The sequence below is a fragment of the Parasteatoda tepidariorum genome, chromosome 1 (assembly GCF_043381705.1).
Source record: "Parasteatoda tepidariorum isolate YZ-2023 chromosome 1, CAS_Ptep_4.0, whole genome shotgun sequence".
In the NCBI taxonomy this organism is placed as follows: Eukaryota; Metazoa; Arthropoda; class Arachnida; order Araneae; family Theridiidae; genus Parasteatoda; species Parasteatoda tepidariorum.
In genome coordinates this window covers 68,441,621-68,462,142 of record NC_092204.1, presented here as the reverse complement: position 1 = coordinate 68,462,142, position 20,522 = coordinate 68,441,621, and the positions used below count along the sequence as shown (strand labels likewise).

The following is a 20,522-nucleotide window of genomic DNA, read 5'->3' as shown; positions in this document are numbered from 1 at the left end:
GAATTTTCAAGGTTTTTACTTGAATGACTAATGTAATGCAGTTTACTTTTTCGGGATTTACAAATTTCTTTAAGTGTGGCATTCTATAACTAAATTTATCTTTCAATAATATCAGTGATAATAATGCATTATATAGTAATAATAATTGGTAGATAGGAACTATAATAATATGTGTTTTAATTTATTTAGTCTTAAAAATCTTTCCTTCATTGAATCTTCCAAAAAAAAAGAACTGCACTTCATAAACATTTAAAGCATTTCATAAACATTAAGCATTAAAGAAATTAATAATTATTATTTCTATATTGGAGCTATCAATTTGTAAGTATCGATTATTGCACAATCAATTTTCATTTTAGTATTACCAAAACTAGTTACCAAAACTCTTTGACTAATAAAACAAAGTTCTAATTTTTCTATAATTATTTAATAAAAATTCCTCACTTTCTCTATTTTTAGATGCTATTATTTATATAGTCCTTTAGATAATACTTACCGTGTTTAACGTATAATTTACTAATTTTGAAAATTTCAAACTCAAAATGTCTTGTGATTTTATGAATGAATAATTTGTAATGTTTATAGAAATAATGATTCTCATAGAAAAGAAATTCTTTATCATGTTTTATTTCACTTTTTTATTGCAAAAGTTCTTGATTATATAATATTGGCCTGCATGTGTCAAAGACGCATGTGAGCAAAATATTCGCTATACATATCGAATTTTAAATCATTTGCAAACATTTTGCCCATTAAGACTTCCAACGACGATCACTAAGATTGCGCTATACTAAAAATAAACCGAAATTATAACAAATTATTACAAATTTATTTTTTTTAAACATTTATTAGACGACTTTTACATACATAAACTTAAGTATATTTATGATAAATGTAATCTTTTATTACAATTGTCCTTTAACTTTAGAGGATTTAGACATTTTTATGGTATTTTTCCTCTTCAGCAAATAATTTCGTACACAATATATTTCACTTTTATTTGCAATAATTTTCTCATTACTTTAAATCCAAATCAAAAATACAACTTTTAAATACTTTACAAAATGAAAACCTTAACATATAATAAAAATGTATTGTTTGATATTTAAATAACATTATGTAAGTTGAAATTAATCTTTGTTACTTACTTTGGTCTATCATTACTGAAAAACACATTTTGCAATATTCCTGCTGGAAATTCTGGAGGAAAGATATTAGGCAATGAGCAAAAAGAAAATTGTTAAAATAGAAACAAAAATGCTTTTAAACTAAGATAGCATTAAATTTTTAAGTACTTGCAGGTATGCATAAAAGACGCAGTCAAAATAACATAATTTTTTTTAGTAAAACAGGTTTACTAGAGGAAAATGGCAAATATAATAAACCGTGCAATATAATAACATAATAAACCGTGGTAGCTTGAAGGGATGAACTGTGAACCACGATACCGTGAGAAAGCCAAGCATATATTTATAAATTATGTTTAAACAGTGATACCAAGCATCAAAAACAATTCCATCTGCATCGCAACAACACGTCTTGTCTCACAGAAATTTCAATATACGTATTTTTGTTCAGTAAACCCATTCTAGTGGATCCTCATCTAGACCTTACTCCCCGGACTTGAGTGATGATTGATACTTCATTTCAAGGGACATTATTTTGGGACACTGGAATAACCAATTAAAGGCTATAACCAATTAAAGGAAGATTCCTCCATTGCAGTTAATGAAAAGGAGCCTACTGCAGTGACTCCTAAAGTTGTATCCGTTTTACCAGCAAAAGTCACCGAGGTTGAGGATACATCGGCAACACCGTGACTAGTCAAAGAAAATAAATTAACGAAGCCCAACATGGAAAAAGAGGAACAGAGCACACCGGCTGATCCTGACTCAAAACCAACCGGCAGCAGACCAGCCATAAGAGACTTCTGTTCCTCCAGTCGTTGAGCTAGCTCCAATGAAAGTGGATACCCTCAAAAGATTTTTAAAATCTTACAAATGCAGTCTTCCAGCTGACATCCAGACAGAATAGATTTCCATGGAATAAGCAAAATTCCGTATAGAAATTTCCAAAGTCGTCCAGTTCAAGCGTGGAGTTGGCAGGACCAACGAGATCCTCCCACAATTGCTCATCATCATCCTGGACAATACTAAGACCCAATCAGTACTCACCTACGTCAGCTCATCGGCCGTCCAATTCGAATTGAAAGATTCAAGGGAGGACGTTTCCAGATTCAATGACACCGCTGCCAAAGATTATTCTATGTTCAGTCTACCTGCAGAAACATACCGAAGTGTGTGAAGTACGCCAACTTTCATCTCTCCTTTGAATACTCCAGAGATGAGACTTGACCACCCAAGTACAGCAACTTCTTAGGTAAACATACCGACAACAACTTGGGATGCAAGTTCCGACCCAATAGGAAGCGACCAACCACAGTGAAGCAATTTTCTGTCTCTACGACACTGAGACAGCGTCTTATGGAGTTTTTCTTAGAACTGAAAAAGCTTCTCAAGATGCCTGAGATCCATCAGCTGTTCCAGAGTCTCATTTCAAATGAACTATTATGAATGAACATCTAACCTCTGCCATATTCCCATTCCTGGTTTATCATTGTTAACCTACATGTTCATCTTCAAAATTAACTTCATCGCCTCTAACACAGATGAATCGATTAGTGTCGTCTTCGGCGGCAGATGCTGAGATCTTGCATACTTCGTAAACTCATAAGAGGAAGACTATTCCAGTAATCAAGTTTCAGCACTGCTATGGGAAACGAAAGAAGGGTCTTAAACGTTGCGTGGAGTCTCAAGAGAATTCCGAGGTGAACAATGTTGAATTTTAATGAATGTTGATGACAGATCAGAATTTGTTGATGGCAGTTAAGAAATGAAAACGGGACGAGATGGAAAAAAATAGCATAGGTTATTACGTTCTCTTTTAACAATTTTCATCAATGCGTATGTATGTGTGACATGCAATATTAAAAAAAAAAACATTTTTTTTCTCCCAAAATTAGCTTCTTTAGTCTTATAAACTTTCATTTTTCAGCCAAATCAGTCAATTCCTTTTCAATTGAAAAATGACTTTAAAGCAATGTCATTTACTGTTTAATGCTACTTCCAAAAAAGTATGCCATGCTTAATTTCTTTGAAGAAGCTTTAAATAAACATTGATTAACTTACACAATTTATATTTTTTGAATAAATGCACTGCAAACTGAAATGAAGCATGAAACGTTGGTTTTTCGAGTTAGAGCAAAAAAAATCCACTATTTTCGTGTGAATAAAAGAGCAATTAAAATTTCGTTTTTAATTTGAATACAAGTTAAAATTAAATATATGTTTAACTACAAATGCTTCACTTATGGTTCTTTTTAAGATCTATACCCAAAATTTATAATACTCCGGAAGGAAAGTTTTTATTTTTATGGTAATATTTCGGCAAATAGATGTGCCGAATATCGATGTTTGAATATAAATGCATCAAAATAAAATTGAAAACATTTATGAAAGCAAACACACAAAAAATCCTTGTTAATCTACACATTTAATGATTAAATATTTCCAATAATTTTTATTTAAATAAAAAGAATAATAAAACAAACTTTTCCTATGCAATTGCACACATTTACTTGATTTTGAATATTCACATGAATATATGGAAAAATATTCATGTTATCAGAAATAAAGTGCTATAAAGCTGTAAATTTAATAAATGAATTAGGACATTTTTATTCTTTGAATTAATTTTATTGATTATCGCTCAGTTAAGGAATCTTACTTTTTCTTTTTCATGAAATAAACTTAGATTGAGCCTATTTCGAATGCACACATGTATTAAAAAATGGTAAAAGTATTCATGACTGAAAAAAATATAATAACTTTCATTGCGCTAGGAATTTAATAAATTGATGTAAATATTTAATAACAAATTTTCACTAAGATAAAAAGAAATATATAATAAGCATTACCTATGCTATTTTCTATGGGGTTATAAAATGCGTTGACTACCGCTGCTCCTGCATGATCCTTCCAGCTGTTGAAAGAAGTCAAATTCTTATTTAGATTCTTGGTCAAAATTAAAAATAACAATATGGTACATTTGTTTGAAATTTCAGGGTTTTATTTATAAAAAAGAAATGAAACAATGTGGTAAATATAAATTTTAAATAAATTTATTTTCTTTCGAAAGGAAAAGTGGAATAAAACTGGTTAAACTGGGTTGCTGGCTTATTGATGAATAGCTATTTGAATTAGAATTTGTGAAAATAAATAAAAATATTCATTGCTCATCTATGTTTAATTTATTACCGCATAAAGATTTGGTAAGGAAACGAAATTTGGATCATAGAGGCTGAGAATTTAACAACGAAGTGGCTTTGATTTATATTTTTCTAGTAATGCAAATTACATCAACTATTCGCTTGAAATCGGCACTAATTATGCTTCAATTGATTTACTCAATTATTTTCCTTATATCTATCTAGAAAATTTAATATTGATTCAATTGATGTGTTTTAATAGTTGAATAGTTTAGGAAAGTTGATCTTTTTTTAATACTCATCAGCTGCAGACAGCTGAAGAGATGTAATATTTTAAAGCGTTGTTTTAAAAAGTAAAACTTTTTTTTAATCGATAGATTTAGACTATTTCGCTGAGTTAGAATTTTCTAGTGATTACTATTATTACCTTTCGCAATACACAGATTCCTGTATATCTTTCTTAAAAACATAACTTAACTTTTTCGATATTGTAATTTTAAAATAATAATCTTTCTTTAAAATAACTAAACAGTTTTTGAAATGTTGCAGATATTAACTTGATTTGTGTTAGGTGTTTATAGTTTTAGTAGATATTCCCAATAAAAATATCAGCTAGTACTAAAAGAAAAAAGAAAAAAAGAAAAAAAGAAACAGCATTACAAAGGATCCCGCACAAATTTTATGAAAATTAATTCTCTGCCAAGTTGGCTGAAAATTTAATACATTGTAGCTTAAAACAATATGATTCAAAGATGTCATTCATTAAATCCAAAAATTGATAGTTTCCGAGATATGAAGTCTCAAAAATAGGTAGTGATTCTCAATAACCATCACTGCGTTAGCATTAACCAAATGTACGGAATGCGGAGGTTGTCAGATCTGATTTTTAAACATGTTATACTCTTTATAAGGGATGGCTGTTTAAACAAAAAGATACTTTGACAAATTAAATAATTGATGACTAGTTATGTATAAACATAACTAGTCATCAATTATTTGAATATCATTTAGATTTTATTGGTTAGGTTGATTGGTTGCATCAAAGCCTTATAAACAGTTAAGCATCAGTCGAAAACTTGAAGTGCTTTTAAACCGCTTGCGGATTGGCCACACACGAATAACTCGTAAACACCTTTTTCTAAACGAACCAGAACCAGAATGCACAAATTGTAAAGAACCTTTAACTGTTATACATATTTTGATCGAATGCAGTAAATTTAAAAACCAGAGATTGCGTTATTTTGGTACCTTCCATCCGTCATTGTTTTCACTAATTGGAGATGATTTTCACTCTAACATTTTCTCATACCTTAAGGATATTGGCATTTATACATCTATCTAGTTTTTAAACCAAAACAGAATTGTGAACCTAGCTGTAAAATATCTACCTAGTTGGAGGCGCGATATAGCCAAGACTGGCTCTTGCGCCAAAAACCCAAACAACCAACCAACCAGCATCAAAGGTACATTCTATTAACTTCATAGATGGATACTTGATGTAATATCTATCTCTTGCATATCCTGAAAACCATATAACACTCACATAAAACCATAAACCATATAATGTGTGCGAAAATACCGAATTTCCAATGGTGCGCGCAAGGGCGTGCTTCAAGGACTTTTCACCACAATGGCATCTCTTACGTTTGAGATGTTTCTCTTATGTATCATCTTTTATGTATCATCTCTTATGCATCATCTCTTATGTCTAAATCTCTTGTCTTTGAGGCTCCGAAATGCTAGCTTTTGTCAATAAGAGCTTTTGCTCATTCTATATTAAATTTTCAGCTAATTTAACTGAGAATTAATTTCTATAAGATTTGTGTTGGATCCCTTGGAAAATTTAAATGTACATGTAAAATAGAGTGGCTTATACAATATTTCAAATAATAATTATATTACCACAAGCTGGAATGAAACAAATTATAAAAAATATTTTCTAAATGATTTAGTTTTATTAAATATAAAATTTTTTTCAAACGTTAAGCATATTTCAATAAATAATTATTTACATACATAATAACGAATTAGCCATACTTCACATGTTGTAGCCTAATTATGTAATTTTATTCAAATAAAAGTTGGAAATGCTATACTTACTCTCCCTTTACATTTGGCTTTCTCAATTTAGAAAAATAATAATTAGTGGTCCACTTTCTAATGTTCAAATTGTTCGTAAAATAATTTTCATTTGTAATTGTCAACTGAAAAATAAAATTTCAAGATTAAAAATTTACATTCCTTTTCCATGAATTTGCAGTTACGTATTTTTACTCACATTCTCATAAAGTTGAGATACCAGTGAATCATCCAATAATTCTTGAGGATATCCTACGTAAGAAGCAATAGCATTTGCCTGTAAAAACACATCAGTAATTTTAAGAAAAATGCATGCTAGAATAAACACAAACCTTACATTGCAGATAAAAACATTATTGTTACAAACTTCATTTCTAAATGAATTATTACAAGGGTAAGGAATTTAAAAGTTTTTTTTTAAAAGAAATCTGTTAGATTTCCTGAATTATATTTCTTCTAAAATATAAAATCAAAGAAAAAAAGTTTTGTTTTTCATTTCCATTCAAAAATTAATCAATAATTGATTCTGTAAATTAAAGAAATTTCAATGATGAATATCTGTTACCCTTAGATCTAAATAACTGCAAACAAGTGAAAATTGGAAAAGTTATTGTTTGGGAGTGAGACGTGTTTGGAAGATTATACCTTTAACACAGAAAAAGGCACTGGTGTTTCAAGCTGCATTTCGTAACTGAAAATTATTAAAATGCTAAATATAATATCATATTTTTCACTTATTTCGATCTGAATTAATACAAAATATTTAATAAAAAAAATTTGAAAAATCTGTTTAATAAAGGTTCTGTATCAAATAATTAATGCAATTTATTTTCAAAAAAACTCGAAGTTTACAACTTTTAGAGTTGAGGGATGAACAGTAAATTAAAAACAGAAAATAGTGTTTTTGAACATCCTATACCAAAAAAAAAATGTAGCAATAAATTTGTAACTTGTAACAATTACTTTGGTTATTATATCCAATAATTTCACTAAATTTCGTAAGAAAAGCTTAAATATTTATAAAGATATCGGCATTCTTTTTTAAAAATAATTTTTTTGTCATTCGTGGTTTTGTCTCGCTCTATAATTTCAAGAATATTCAATAAAATTAAAACGAAATTTTTATAGCAATTTGAAATTAATTAAAAAATTTTTGATTTTAAATTTGAAAAAAAAATTCGTTTAAAATTATGCAATAAGTAATGTAAGCAATTCTTTTATACTGCGCATGCGCGGAAAGATTTGGCTTTTTTTTTTCAGTTCTGTAGTGAATCGTATTTGGCAATAATAAAAAAAGTACAATTTGAATTTCTTAAAATTTTAAAAAAGTTTCAATCAATTTTCTGAGCAATTTTTGTACTTTTTAAAAGAAATTCAAAATGATACGGAATTTTGTGCGAATGCTTTTTTTTTGTATCATAAGACAAAATTAAATAACAAATGATAATATCTTTCAACAAACACCGAAACATAATAGCATGAGAAAAAAAAAGCAAGGCAAAGTAAAAATACTCTTGTGGGGATCATCCCCAGCAATGCCGGTGTAATTTTTAATTAATCTTGTTTAATGGTGCAAAATAATTTTGTGGAAATAGCCCCTAATTATTTGAGCTTTTTTTTAAAAGTAAGAAAATTGCTTGAAACATTTTAAGTTTTTAAGTTATTAAAATCGGATATTATTAATTAGTTGCCAAATACATTTCACTACAAAATGAAAAGAAAATTTGAATTTTTCCCTCTCATGCGTAGTATAAACGAGCTACTTTAGTTACTCATATCTTGCGCTGTTTTAAACAAATTTTTCTCAAGCTATAATTTCAAAGCTATAATTTAAAAATAAATTTTTAATTTCACCAAATTTTTTTTTTTTAATTTTATTGACTATTTTAACAAAAATATTTAGCAAGTTATAGTAAAAAAAAGTAAGACAAAAAAAATTAGTTTTCTATAAAATGGCCATATATCTCCATTAAATATATCTCCACTGCAGAGATTTTGCTATAAATATTACTGTAAAAATTATGGTATATCTCATTTTTTGTTCCTTAAGTTTTCACGGTGAAACAATACCAGCACCCTAGTTACCAGTACATTTTACCAGAATTTGATCCTAAATTTTTTGCAGTGCAGCTATGTAAGGGTAGATAGTTAAGAGAGGAAATTTAATGGTATTAATTTCAAAAGTTTAGAAAATTACATACCTTCTCTATAGCTTGTCTCCTGGTTTCTTCATCCATCCAATCAATTTGTTTGAGAATCTCTAAAAATGCATTGCTAATATATTTCACCATCTCCGAAGCCTAAAATAAAATTTTTAATACCGAATGAAGCCTTGTTACATCAACTATATCAGCAATTTTCCAGGTACAAATTTGAACCAAATTATAAATTCACAAAATAATTTTCTTTCTGTATAAATTATTTTTTAAAATTTATGTTTATATTAAAAATTTAAAAATTTATGTTATGTTATGTTATGTTTAAAAATTTATGTTTATGTTAAAATACTGTTTTATTTTAGCAATGACTATACGCCTCAAAAATGTAAAACTTTTTACTTTTAATTACGCTTCTAAACTTGTTTTTTCAATATTGGGATTTAAATTCTTTTGTTTCATTACAAATCAATACAATTATGGCCGAACAGATGGCTTAGATTTATCGTGGATTGAATTATTTTAGAATTTAGTCATCGGGGTACTACAAAGGCCATAAGTTCTGTTTCATTCATTACAGGAATTGCAAATGCCAATTTTAAACATTCTCTATAATGATCAGGATTTCTATAGAAAGACAGAAATTTTATACAGCGACGGCAATATAAACAAATGTTTTTTTTTAAATTTTTTTTTATTTCCAATGAGCATCACAATCGGTCTTGCCGATGAGCAGACCTACTGCGTAGAATCCACTCTTTCAGGACCACCACAATGGGTGACATACCGTTGGTCGTGTTAATTTGGACGTCTAGTTTCTGCCACACTAGATGGCAGCACCGAGACTCTATTTGGATGCTGAAGTGCACTAGGAATTTAATTTTGCCAGAAATGCCAAGAGCCAATAAGGCACTCCTGGGATCTTTTACATGCCGCATAATCATATGACATGGCCGCTGAGGATTTTCTGCATCCCAAAAATCCGGTGTCTGGGTCGGGGATCGAACCAGCTAACTTGGGCTCAGAAGGCCGACGACAAACCAACTGTGCCACCCAGCCACATATAAACAAATGTAAATTCATAGATATTCCACTTTATCAACTTTAGTTATGAGTAGGCTCTGTATTAAATAGTCATAGTTTATTAAAATAATTTACTTTTAGTGCTTGCTGTTAAAACTATGGAATAAGTAAGCGATTAACTGTTCCAAAACCGGGATACTTATTTGCCACTAAATCATTTACATTATATGAAAAATTTATGAAAATCATTTAAGCAAAATGAATGCTAGAATCAAGATTGATACTTGTTTTATTAGAATTATTTATTACCCTATATGCATAAACTCTTATATAAATTTTGAAATGCAATAAATAAGTTTATTTAGTTTTAAATGTAAAAAATACTCCTAAGATACATTTTCTTATTCCTAAGTTTGTAATGAAGAAAAATAATTATCATAAGTCTTTTGAATTCTGTACATAAAATTTTCCCTTAACATAAATTATAACTAAAATATAATACGCTTAACCTTACAACTGCAAATGAAACTTATTTTAACCTAAGCATTTCTTTATTTTCGTACCTTTTGTTTGCTGTCGCCTTTGAAATAATGCTTTATGTAATATGAACTTAAAGCTATTTCAAGATTTTCTCTTAAGGAGTTCACGCATTGTTCCCACCGGGGTTTTTCTTCACGCTCCCCTGTGATTGCTAAAACGTATTCTTGTACCAGAGCTTTCCAATCTTTGGACAACATTCCTGCGGAATCTGCAACAACTCTCCACATCATATAGTTTGCAACGATTCTAGATGAAAAAAAAAAAAACTTTGTTAATGAAAGCTTGATGTGGCTCGATGCATGCTCATGTAATCAACAATTTGAAAATATTCAAGAAACGCCAATATTATTAAACAATGTCTCTAACTAATATATATAAATAATATTTTTTAACGTCATACTGAGAAGAATAAAAATATCACAATCTTGTTGTTTGGTCAGTAATTGGAAAGAAATGTAAAAATTATTGTGTTAAGTGTGCTTAATGAAACTTATTTTTAAAAATATTAAACCATTATTTTGTTTATGTAATCCTGATTAGACTGGTAGACACACTTTATGTATGAGTCATGTTATTAGTTTTTCCTTCATGTATTGTTATTAGTTTTATAACAACAATGTAAAAGAACAGACTAAGCATAACCAACCATTAAATATAGTAAAACAACATTTTATCACACAGTTATAAAATTCTCTGAAAAACTGTTATAAACAATTTATTCAATTACTATTTTATCATATTCATACAAAAGAGTCAAATAACCATAAAAAAATGGTATTTAATCTGTTAACTATGAGAAAAAATCGTTTGTCAACTGTTTTCCCCTTATACGGTTAAACAACCAGTAATTTATTCGCACCAACTAGGTTCACGTTATGAATGCACTTAGTTCCTTGCAGCTGTCGGCATATTATTACACAGATGTTTAATCTGTCAGTCTTATGACTGACTGAATGGTTGTTCGAATCCATGAGATGAAACCACAATTCTTTCATTCTTTCTTTCATTACAGGAAGAGTTTTCAGTGTTCTACATTCCCTAATAGGTGAACCCGGACCATTGGCATACGGAAACTCTCCTTCACGCACAGATAGCAACAACACAGAGCTGATTAACACAAAAAGTCTAGTATTTTCTATCTCTCACAATAGATGGCACCACTAGATGAATTAATTAAGGCACATTCCACGGTTCTTTTTGGCAGAAACACAACTAAACTAAAACCTGACTCCTATGTCCATTACCTAGCAAAAAGCCCCCATACAACCTTACTCCAAGGTCCTGCTAAATTTCATTTTTACAGTTTTGAAACCATGGCAGATATTAATGGTTACTAAACTATATAATTTTGTATTCGCGGTTTAGGTTACTGTACCAGTTATAAATGGTTTCAAAGCCGTAGAAGTGAGGAATTGTTTCTAAGCGTAAACCTTACTGTTAATCGGATGGATAGTTTGCTGCCAGTTGTTTGCTGTAATTTTATCTAGAATGAAAATTTCAACAGTGCAGTGTATTGCTGGTGAAATTTCAAGTATATTTGCTCGGTCAACGATTGAAAAGTACATAAAAAGTGTGTTTTTACAGCTTGTCACGAAAAATATTGAAACAAGATTTTGTTATTGCGATCATGTTGTTGTGTCACAACTACCAGAAATAGGACGTGAGTTGTACTAAATAATTTATTTAAACATTCACACGAAAAATCATAAAATATTACCCAAAAAATATCTCTTCTCAGAAAAAAACTCTCTTTTTCAACTCCACAAAAAAGAACATCACTTCTCCTGTGTGTCTCTCAAGCAACATCATTTTAGCCTTCCCTCTCGAGGAATTGATGCTTTTAGCTCAGTTGTCACACTGTTACGTTACAGTCTAACTCCTCCCTTCCACAGAGTTTTCTTTGCAAAAGTAGGAAATGGCAAAAAAACATACATAAAATTTTGTCAAAACTGATCTATATAGGTTGACATAAAACTGTTTTGTTTATCGGTATATAGGAAAATAAAACAGTAAAGGAAAATAAACAGGAAAATAAACAGTAAAATTGTAGTCACGAATCTTTTCAGTGAGTAAGTCATCGTTTTTCGCCGTTTGATCAGAAGTAACGATGTGTTCATTGGAATCGACTATACCGAGCTGTACATTATCTTTATTTTCCACTTCCCTCCTTTCATTCATATTTTCTTGTTTTCGAGTCATTACAGCACTTATCATTGGGACTTCAAACGAATTTTCCAATAGAGCAGCCGTTTTGTTACCCAATAAATAATACCCTTTATCAAGAGAATCACCTAATACAGCTGCCTTAGTAACCACTTTTCCTAACTTACAGTTTAATTCAACTTCGGCTAATGGAAAACAAAATGATTCTTCCTGTATTGGAGTTTTTATCCAAACAGATTCACCCGTGTACATTTCAGGTTTTACAAATCTCCTAGGAATTAAATCCAAGGTTGCGCCAGTGTCTCGTAGTATTGAAATGCCAACGCCATTTACCACGCCAATGCTCGTATATGGTGTCATTATACTATCAGGAAACCTTGATTCCGAAACGTGAAGCGAAGCCACAGTTTCAGAATTTGTTTTCGCCTTGGGACATTGAGGGCGTAGATGATCATAAGAACCACATTCATAGCATCTAAGCTGTCTTCTTCTTTCAAATTCTCTTTCGCGAACATTTTCTTTAACATTATTTTTCTGCCAAGTCAACTTTTCTTCAGTTCTGGTATCACTTTGGTTCAGAGATCGCCAAGAATCATCTTGGTTACTTCGATTATAAGACACAGACTTTTCCTTGAAACTGTTTTTTAAACTTTCATAGTCGTCCAATTTTCCGGCTAATTTGGAATAAGAATTCAATTCCATCCAATCTTCAAGAAAATGATCTCTCATGTCATTTGGTACATGACGTTTCATTTGCTCGGTAACCATCAAACTCTTAAGATCATCGAAAGTGGTAATTTTTACTTCAGAAACCCATTCGCTAAAATAGCAATTTAATTCTTGTGCAAAATTTCGCCAAGATTTTTCAGGTGATTTAAAATGTCGATAAAAATTTTGTTTGAGTTCCTTTGCATTAAGCTTATATTGTTTAAGAATCAATTCTTTTACAAAGTCGTAGTTATTGGCATCATTAGGAGACTCTCTCGCCAACATATTTGAAATGTCGGGTGGTACTACGTTCAATAGGTAAGGCACCCATTCATCTTTAGGAATTCGTGCAATTTCTGCTCGACGTTCAAAATTTATCAGATACAACGACATTTCATCTTTACCTTCATTGAATTTTGGAGTTATTTGTAAAATCTGTATTTTATGATTTGTTTCACGTGATACAGGTCTGTTTTGGTGCTGAATTTGAGAATTTGCTTCTAATTCGAGTCTACGCATTTCCAATTGATGTTGCCGTTCAAGTTCTTCTCGCCGTTCTTGTCTTTCAAGTTCTTCTCGCCGTTCTTGTTTTTCAAGTTCTTCTCGCCTAATTCTCTCCTCCGTTATACGAGTCAAACACATCTTTACATCCTCAACCTCATAATGTTTACTAGTTTGAATTATTTTTTTAATTTCACAAACATTTGCTTGAGGTGGAACAGATTCACCTAATTCGTCGGCCAACTCTATCAAATCCACTTTTTTCGCTTTATTAAGAAAAGCTGATAAAAAACTACATATACAATCACTGACTACCTTAAATCAACTACTCTTACTATATCCCACCGCTGCCACCAGTAAAATTCTGTTGTGTCACAACTACCAGAAATAAGACGTGAGTTGTACTAAACAATTTATTTAAACATTCACACGAAAAATCACAAAATATTACCCAAAAAATATCTCTTCTCAGAAAAAAACTCTCTTTTTCAACTCCACAAAAAAGAACATCACTTCTCCTGTGTGTCTCTCAAGCAACATCATTTTAGACTTCCCTCTCGAGGAATTGATGCTTTTAGCTCAGTTGTCACACTGTTATGTTACAATGTGAAGATTTAAAGTATTATTGGATGGAAAATATTTGAAAAGAATATGAAAAGTGCTAACTATAACCTATCATTAAAAATATTAAAATAATATTTTGCTGGAATAAATATGAAAAGATGTGAAGCGTTGTTGCCTGTTTAACAATGGAAAAGAACATGAAGGCGGTTTACTATAGCTTATCATTAAAAATATTAAATAAAATAAACACGTCTAAATAATGAAAAAAAATTCATATTCAGTCGGGTAATTAAAGCTATAAGGCGCTTTATTCCATGATAAATACATGAAAGGTGATTTTTAAGTTCTGCACTCTTGCAGTTTAGAACCACCCCCCCCCCTCAAAAAAAATCACTTTTAAAATTGAGAATAAGAGAATGATTCTGAAAAAAAAAATCACACTTATTTTCTCGTTTTTTTTCTCGGTGAAAGTATTATCTATAAACTTTGATTCAAGCCATGCACATCAAAACACTTTTGAGGGAGTAAATCATTGTAGTTAGACAGTTGTCTATGCGTTTTTTCAAGTTCGGAAGCTTGAGTTAGCATATTTCTTTCAGAAAATGTACTTTAGTATTATATTTAAGGGCTTTTTTAAAATACTATAATCGTAATGAAAATAATAAACGTTACTCTTAGATTAAATTTTGGTCGGATCGTACAGATTTGGCTCAAATTTTGGCTACAAAGATGCAGTTTTTATGGCTTTGCAGAGTCAATTAATTAGAAAAGACTATATTTTAATTTAAATTAAAGTAGCCCTTTTTCTGAATAAATAGCCTCTTTTTTTGATGCATTTGAATTTTTATCTCCCCCCTCCCCAAAATACGAAATAAAAGTGGTGGTGTGGTCGCAATCTGAAAGATATGGCCTCAATAGTTCAAGTTGGAAGATTGGATGAAAGTTTTAGCTTTTAATGACTGTTTTATACTTCTTATGCATTTCGCTCTATATATGAAGTAAATTAAGCAAAAAAAAATATTTTAGTACCCATTTATGAAAAATGTTTACCCAAAAACAATATCTAGCAAAAATTACTTTTAAAAATTGCTTATCACTTTTATTAATTGGGTAGTTTTACTTCAAGAAGAAGATGATCACGGATACCCACACATGTGACCTATGATGTCAGCGGCAGATGATAATTTATAAGCAAAATGGAGCGTTAAAGTCGAGTTAAGTTTCTCCACATAAGTCAGAATGCTGAATAACTTGAAATTAATTAAATACTGTGCCGTATTGTGCATCGAACTTGTTGAAATATAATTCTCTCTCGTCTACTTTCTTTACTTAACTTATTTATTATTTGTTTATTTATTATTTGATTTATTATTTATCAAATTATAAATCAAATAATAAATAAACAAATTATAAATGAATAAATAAACAAATAATGTATAATATTGACTTCTGATTTATTCTTTGTTTATGTATTTTATTAAAACCGTGATATATCTTTGCTTCATGAACCTGGCAACTTCAATGCATAACTAGTTTCTTTCTGTTCCACATGGCTTCGAGCCTGTCTTTGCGTTAAGAAAGAAATACTTCAATGCATAACTAGTTTCTTTCTGTTCCACATGGCTTCGTGCCTGTCTTGCGTTAAGAAATAAATACATACCTGCCAACTTTTAATCCTTTCAAGGATGAATTTCCCCAATGGTAGTAATATGGAATTGAAAAGTTCAATTTCAGGTAGAAACATACGCTGTATTTTGAACAAGTTTATGACAACTAGCGCAACTGTGTTACAAATTTATATATACGCTTTTTTTTTAAAAAAAATTATAAATTAAGTTAATAAATGCAAGAAATCAATAGGAAGCTTACATTTTGTTNCACATGGCTTCGTGCCTGTCTTTGCGTTAAGAAATAAATACTTCAATGCATAACTAGTTTCTTTCTGTTCCACATGGCTTCGTGCCTGTCTTTGCGTTAAGAAATAAATACTTCAATGCATAACTAGTTTCTTTCTGTTCCACATGGCTTCGTGCCTGTCTTTGCGTTAAGAAATAAATACTTCAATGCATAACTAGTTTCTTTCTGTTCCACATGGCTTCGTGCCTGTCTTTGCGTTAAGAAATAAATACTTCAATGCATAACTAGTTTCTTTCTGTTCCACATGGCTTCGTGTCTGTCTTTGCGTTAAGAAAGAAATACACAGTGAAGAAATATAAATCTTTGTGAAAGAATCTTTGATAAAATATAAAGAATGTGTCACTTAAGACAATTGATACTTGACGGGCTTAGCTAACTCGAAATAGAATTAAAAGAATAGTTGCTAACGTTAGCAAATGCCACGTTTTAGCAACCAATCAGGATCGAGATATCCACATCACGCTTGCAGATATTCCAGTAATCTCATAATGTTCAAAAATTACTTAAGTTTAAGGGATAAAAAATTCAAATTCTTTTAACCTAAGTAAGTTTAAATAATAAAAGGAAATCTTTAGCAAAATCATTAAATAGTTTTTAAAATAAAATTTTTTCCTTCAAAAAAACTTTTTAAAAATATTTTACTTTTTAGGAACTATTTAATCGATTATAGTTAAAATTTTATTTTTTGCAAGCTGAAAATTCACTTATTCTCAACAAAATGTGATTAATATATTACGAGAAATTTTATTGAAGTATCCATTCAAAAACAATCACAATATAGTGAAAAAAATACAAATATCTTACATTTATGAAGTAGAAATAATACCTTTTATCTGTTTTAGCAATGAGCTCTCCAAATTGCTTCAGAAAGTTCGCAACCATTACAATCAAGGTTTCAGTTTCAGTAATAGGATCATTCAGAAGTCCATTCAAATATTTGAGCCAATCAATCTACAGAACATTAAATAATACACTTGCAAAAATATCTTAATGATATTAAAAAAAATATTAATTTGGTAGCTAAGCAATTGAGCTGAAGCCAAATTGCTTGATGTGTTAATTTGACATAGTAACAGCCAATGTCTAAAAAAATTAAGTTTCGTGATTTCACTCTTCGAAAACATCAATTAAATTGGCTTCAACCCAATTCCTTCAGGAAACCCCTCATTACTGACTTTGATTGTTCCAGAATCTTAACATCAACAATTACAAGACTAAGAACAAACCATTTTAAAGGGATGAAGAATGGATAGCGTTTATTATGTGAACATATGTCCATATTTGGAGCCCACGGCCTCGAAATAAGCATCTTTTAAAATTATGCGAACAAAATCTTAAATCAGGGTAAAATTTTCGGAGTCATCACTGGATGTACAAAAATATAATTTTTTTCTTCTATGACCGCAATGTTCTTCATGTATTCAAAAAACTGCACATACACTGTGTCATGTCTAACTGTTTTTTTTTCAATGCACTATAGAAGGCTCTTTTGAGCTCTAAATAAGACAATGATAGGACACTTGAGCTGCTACAGTACTTATTATTTTCGTCATCGGTTTAAGCGTGGTTGCTGGCAACTCAGTTCAGACAAATATTTAAAAAAGAAATAACGGTTTTAATTATGCTTTCAGATTGAATATTTCAGACGAGATTCTTTATACACATAAACGTCATCTATAATGTTCGTTTTGCCCTCACAAAGTTATAAAAAAAATCTAATTTAAAATATTTAGCCTGCCTACCATAATTTCAACCGTTAACATAATGTTCAATAAATCGTTACTTTTTGTGTACTTGTCTTCTAAGTTAGAAGGATATAAATATACATGATTACATTATTATTTATGTTAAAATTATGAACTATTATAATAGATGAAAATGTATTCAGTGTTTTAAATAAATTTAAGAACAAAATGAATCAATTTTACCTGTGGAACCAGTTCTCGTAATTGAGAAATAGTATATTTGTGGTACATACTATCATAATCTCTTCTTTCCTCTCTTGGCAAGGAATACTAAAAAAAGAATTTTTTTTCGCATAATTATGAAAGAAGATGAACAACAAATTTAATTTCTATACAAAATTGTTAAAAAAAAAAAGCATTTTAAGCTTTCATTAAATGTAAAGATCGAAACACTTGCTGCTCTTAGAGATTTGTCGCAAATGCATGTCTGCACTTTCGAAAAATTTATTCATCTTTGAACCATAATGCTACGCTTAAGGTGTTAAATTCAACCTGGTCACATTAGCAAGTCTAAATTTTTAGCGTTGAACCATAACTATGAAATTTGTGCTACGCATAAGACGTTAATTTGAACACGATACCAGCTTTGTATTATTTTTCAGAAAATTTGAACGTCATTTTAGTTCAGCATGCTTCAACTGTTTCTATAACGCATCTAATGGAGTGGGAATAACAGATGTCTCCCCCAAACAATTTACTATAAGTGTAAAGGTGAACTAATCTATTTTATTTTAAGCATAGAGTGTTTAAAAAAAATGCTAGCTTACAATTCTATTTTGCTTAATTTTCAGTTATTTTAGAAATGAAAGAAAAATATTCTCAAATTTTTTGTTACCGTATATCTCCGAATATAAGCCCATCCCTGTATAAGCCGAAGAGTAAACATTTTATTTGGAAATTCACCCAAAATTCTAAACTCGTATGTAAGCTAACTTGTTAAGAAAAAGCATGCTACTCTTGGAAATAAAAAACCTCCCCTCCTGTAGTAACGGTTGCACAATAGGTAAAAGAATTCGTAATTAGAAAATAATAGCATTCCTTTCAAATTGTCCTTTCTATGTGTTTCTTTTTCAATTTTAATTTTTATACAATCCATTTTCAACATTATTTTAAGTATATACGCTTTACGATATTCACTGATTATTACTAATGCTCGACAGAAGAAGTATATTTTTTTTTTGCCAATGCCCCCTCGTTAAATTTTTTTAAAATTCGTGGATCCGATTACAAGGAGATCTCACTACTTTAGCTTTCAAAAATTTTCAAAACATTTTCGGCTTATATTTAAAAATATATGGTAAGTAGTATTGACTTGGAAATTTGAAAAACTAAATTGAATTTGAAATTTTAAAAATGTTCTAACTAATTTAAAAATTTTATCATTTAAAGATTGCTTAACCGAATTAAAAATCTAATAATTTATAACTTGCTTAGTTTAATTGAAAATCTAATGAATATTTGAAACTATCTAAATTGAACAATTTAACCAGTTTGAGAGGTTAAATTATAAAAAGAAACGCATTAATATAAATTACATCTGCGTTTTGTAAATTTTGATGAATAAGTAATTCCAGAAGAATGTTAATTAGGAATGTTTACCAACAATCAAAATTCTATAAAAATTTAGCGGAGGAAAATATTTATTTGCATTTTCAGAATAAAATAAGACACTTGTTAATAATATGTATTTATTTGATCATAACACAAAATTCATAAGAGCACGGGGATTTTGGATGCAACTTGTAAAAGTAAACGTATATTAAGGTAAAATATATTTGGTTTAAGTTAATTTTACTTTTTTATATGACTAGTTAATTTGATTTAAACAAAAACTATTGAAAATTATTCCAACTTAAGAGAACCTTTTTTAAAAAATGTTATTGTAAAATCATAAAAAAGGAAGTAAATGTTTGAACTTAATATAAAATTAATGAAAGTAACTAAAATTACTTACATTTGCTAAAGTTATCTCAAAATTCAAAGCTTCCAATAATTCTTTCTCAACTGTTTCTTCATTAGCTCCTAATTTTTTAGCAGCTTTGACCATCAAATTAAAATAAGCTTTGGTGCCGGAGTCGCTCAGACCACTTACTAAGTATGTCCGATCTGGCATTCCCAAGGATGTTTGGTCCAGCTAAAGAAAATATGGTTTAAATTTATTACACAAAACAAAACAGAAAAAAATCGCTTATTTAAAAAATTGTATGCTCTCATACTAACGCACAACACAGCAATGTTTTTTTAGAAATAACTGATGAACTTAGACTGAGAATATTAAAAATAATGGCACACTTCACAATCTATCTTAAATTTGAAAATGACAGGAAACAACATTTATTTTCACTTCGGTCAAATTTTGGTTGCCAACTATGGGATTTTTCAGCCTAATTCCTCTGGTACTTTTTTGAAATATTTGACCTTCGAGTCTAATAGCCGGGTCTTCCCTACGTGTAATAAGTGCATCCCCTAGTGCATTCCAAGAGCATCCAAGTATGCCCTACGTGTACAATGTCAAACCTGCTTTTCTCGATCATGTCCTTGCTTGTATGGATCTAGAACTTGCAGATGGCAGGATGGCAAGAGAATACTCCGTCATATTTATCTACATTTATCTATTATATATAATTCTCTTACGTGGCTCCCAAATTTTGACTGTATTTCTTTTCCGCCGGTGGCAACGTTTGCTTTGTTTTGAAAACACCAAAGCATTCTGACTTTTAATGGTGTGTTTCTGATATGATATATATAATTCTCTTACGTGGCTCCCAAATTTTGGCTGAAGTACTTTGTACAACTAAATAAGATTCTTTTCACAACACTTAAATATTTACTTTATTTTCTTCACCATATTTTATTGAA

General features: G+C 30.0%; 1 protein-coding gene across 1 annotated transcript in view; it reads right to left on the bottom strand.

The window, feature by feature from the left end:
* LOC107448923 (neprilysin-2) overlaps positions 1-20,522 on the bottom strand; it is a gene marked incomplete in the record, with an annotated part of 49,713 nt that overhangs the window by 11,872 nt on the left and 17,319 nt on the right. Inside the window, 9 exon segments of the mRNA XM_071181724.1 lie at positions 1,149-1,200; positions 3,977-4,041; positions 6,368-6,471; positions 6,546-6,623; positions 8,548-8,646; positions 10,089-10,311; positions 16,745-16,869; positions 17,847-17,933; positions 19,618-19,797. Coding sequence (XP_071037825.1) covers positions 1,149-1,200; positions 3,977-4,041; positions 6,368-6,471; positions 6,546-6,623; positions 8,548-8,646; positions 10,089-10,311; positions 16,745-16,869; positions 17,847-17,933; positions 19,618-19,797 — 1,013 coding nt within the window.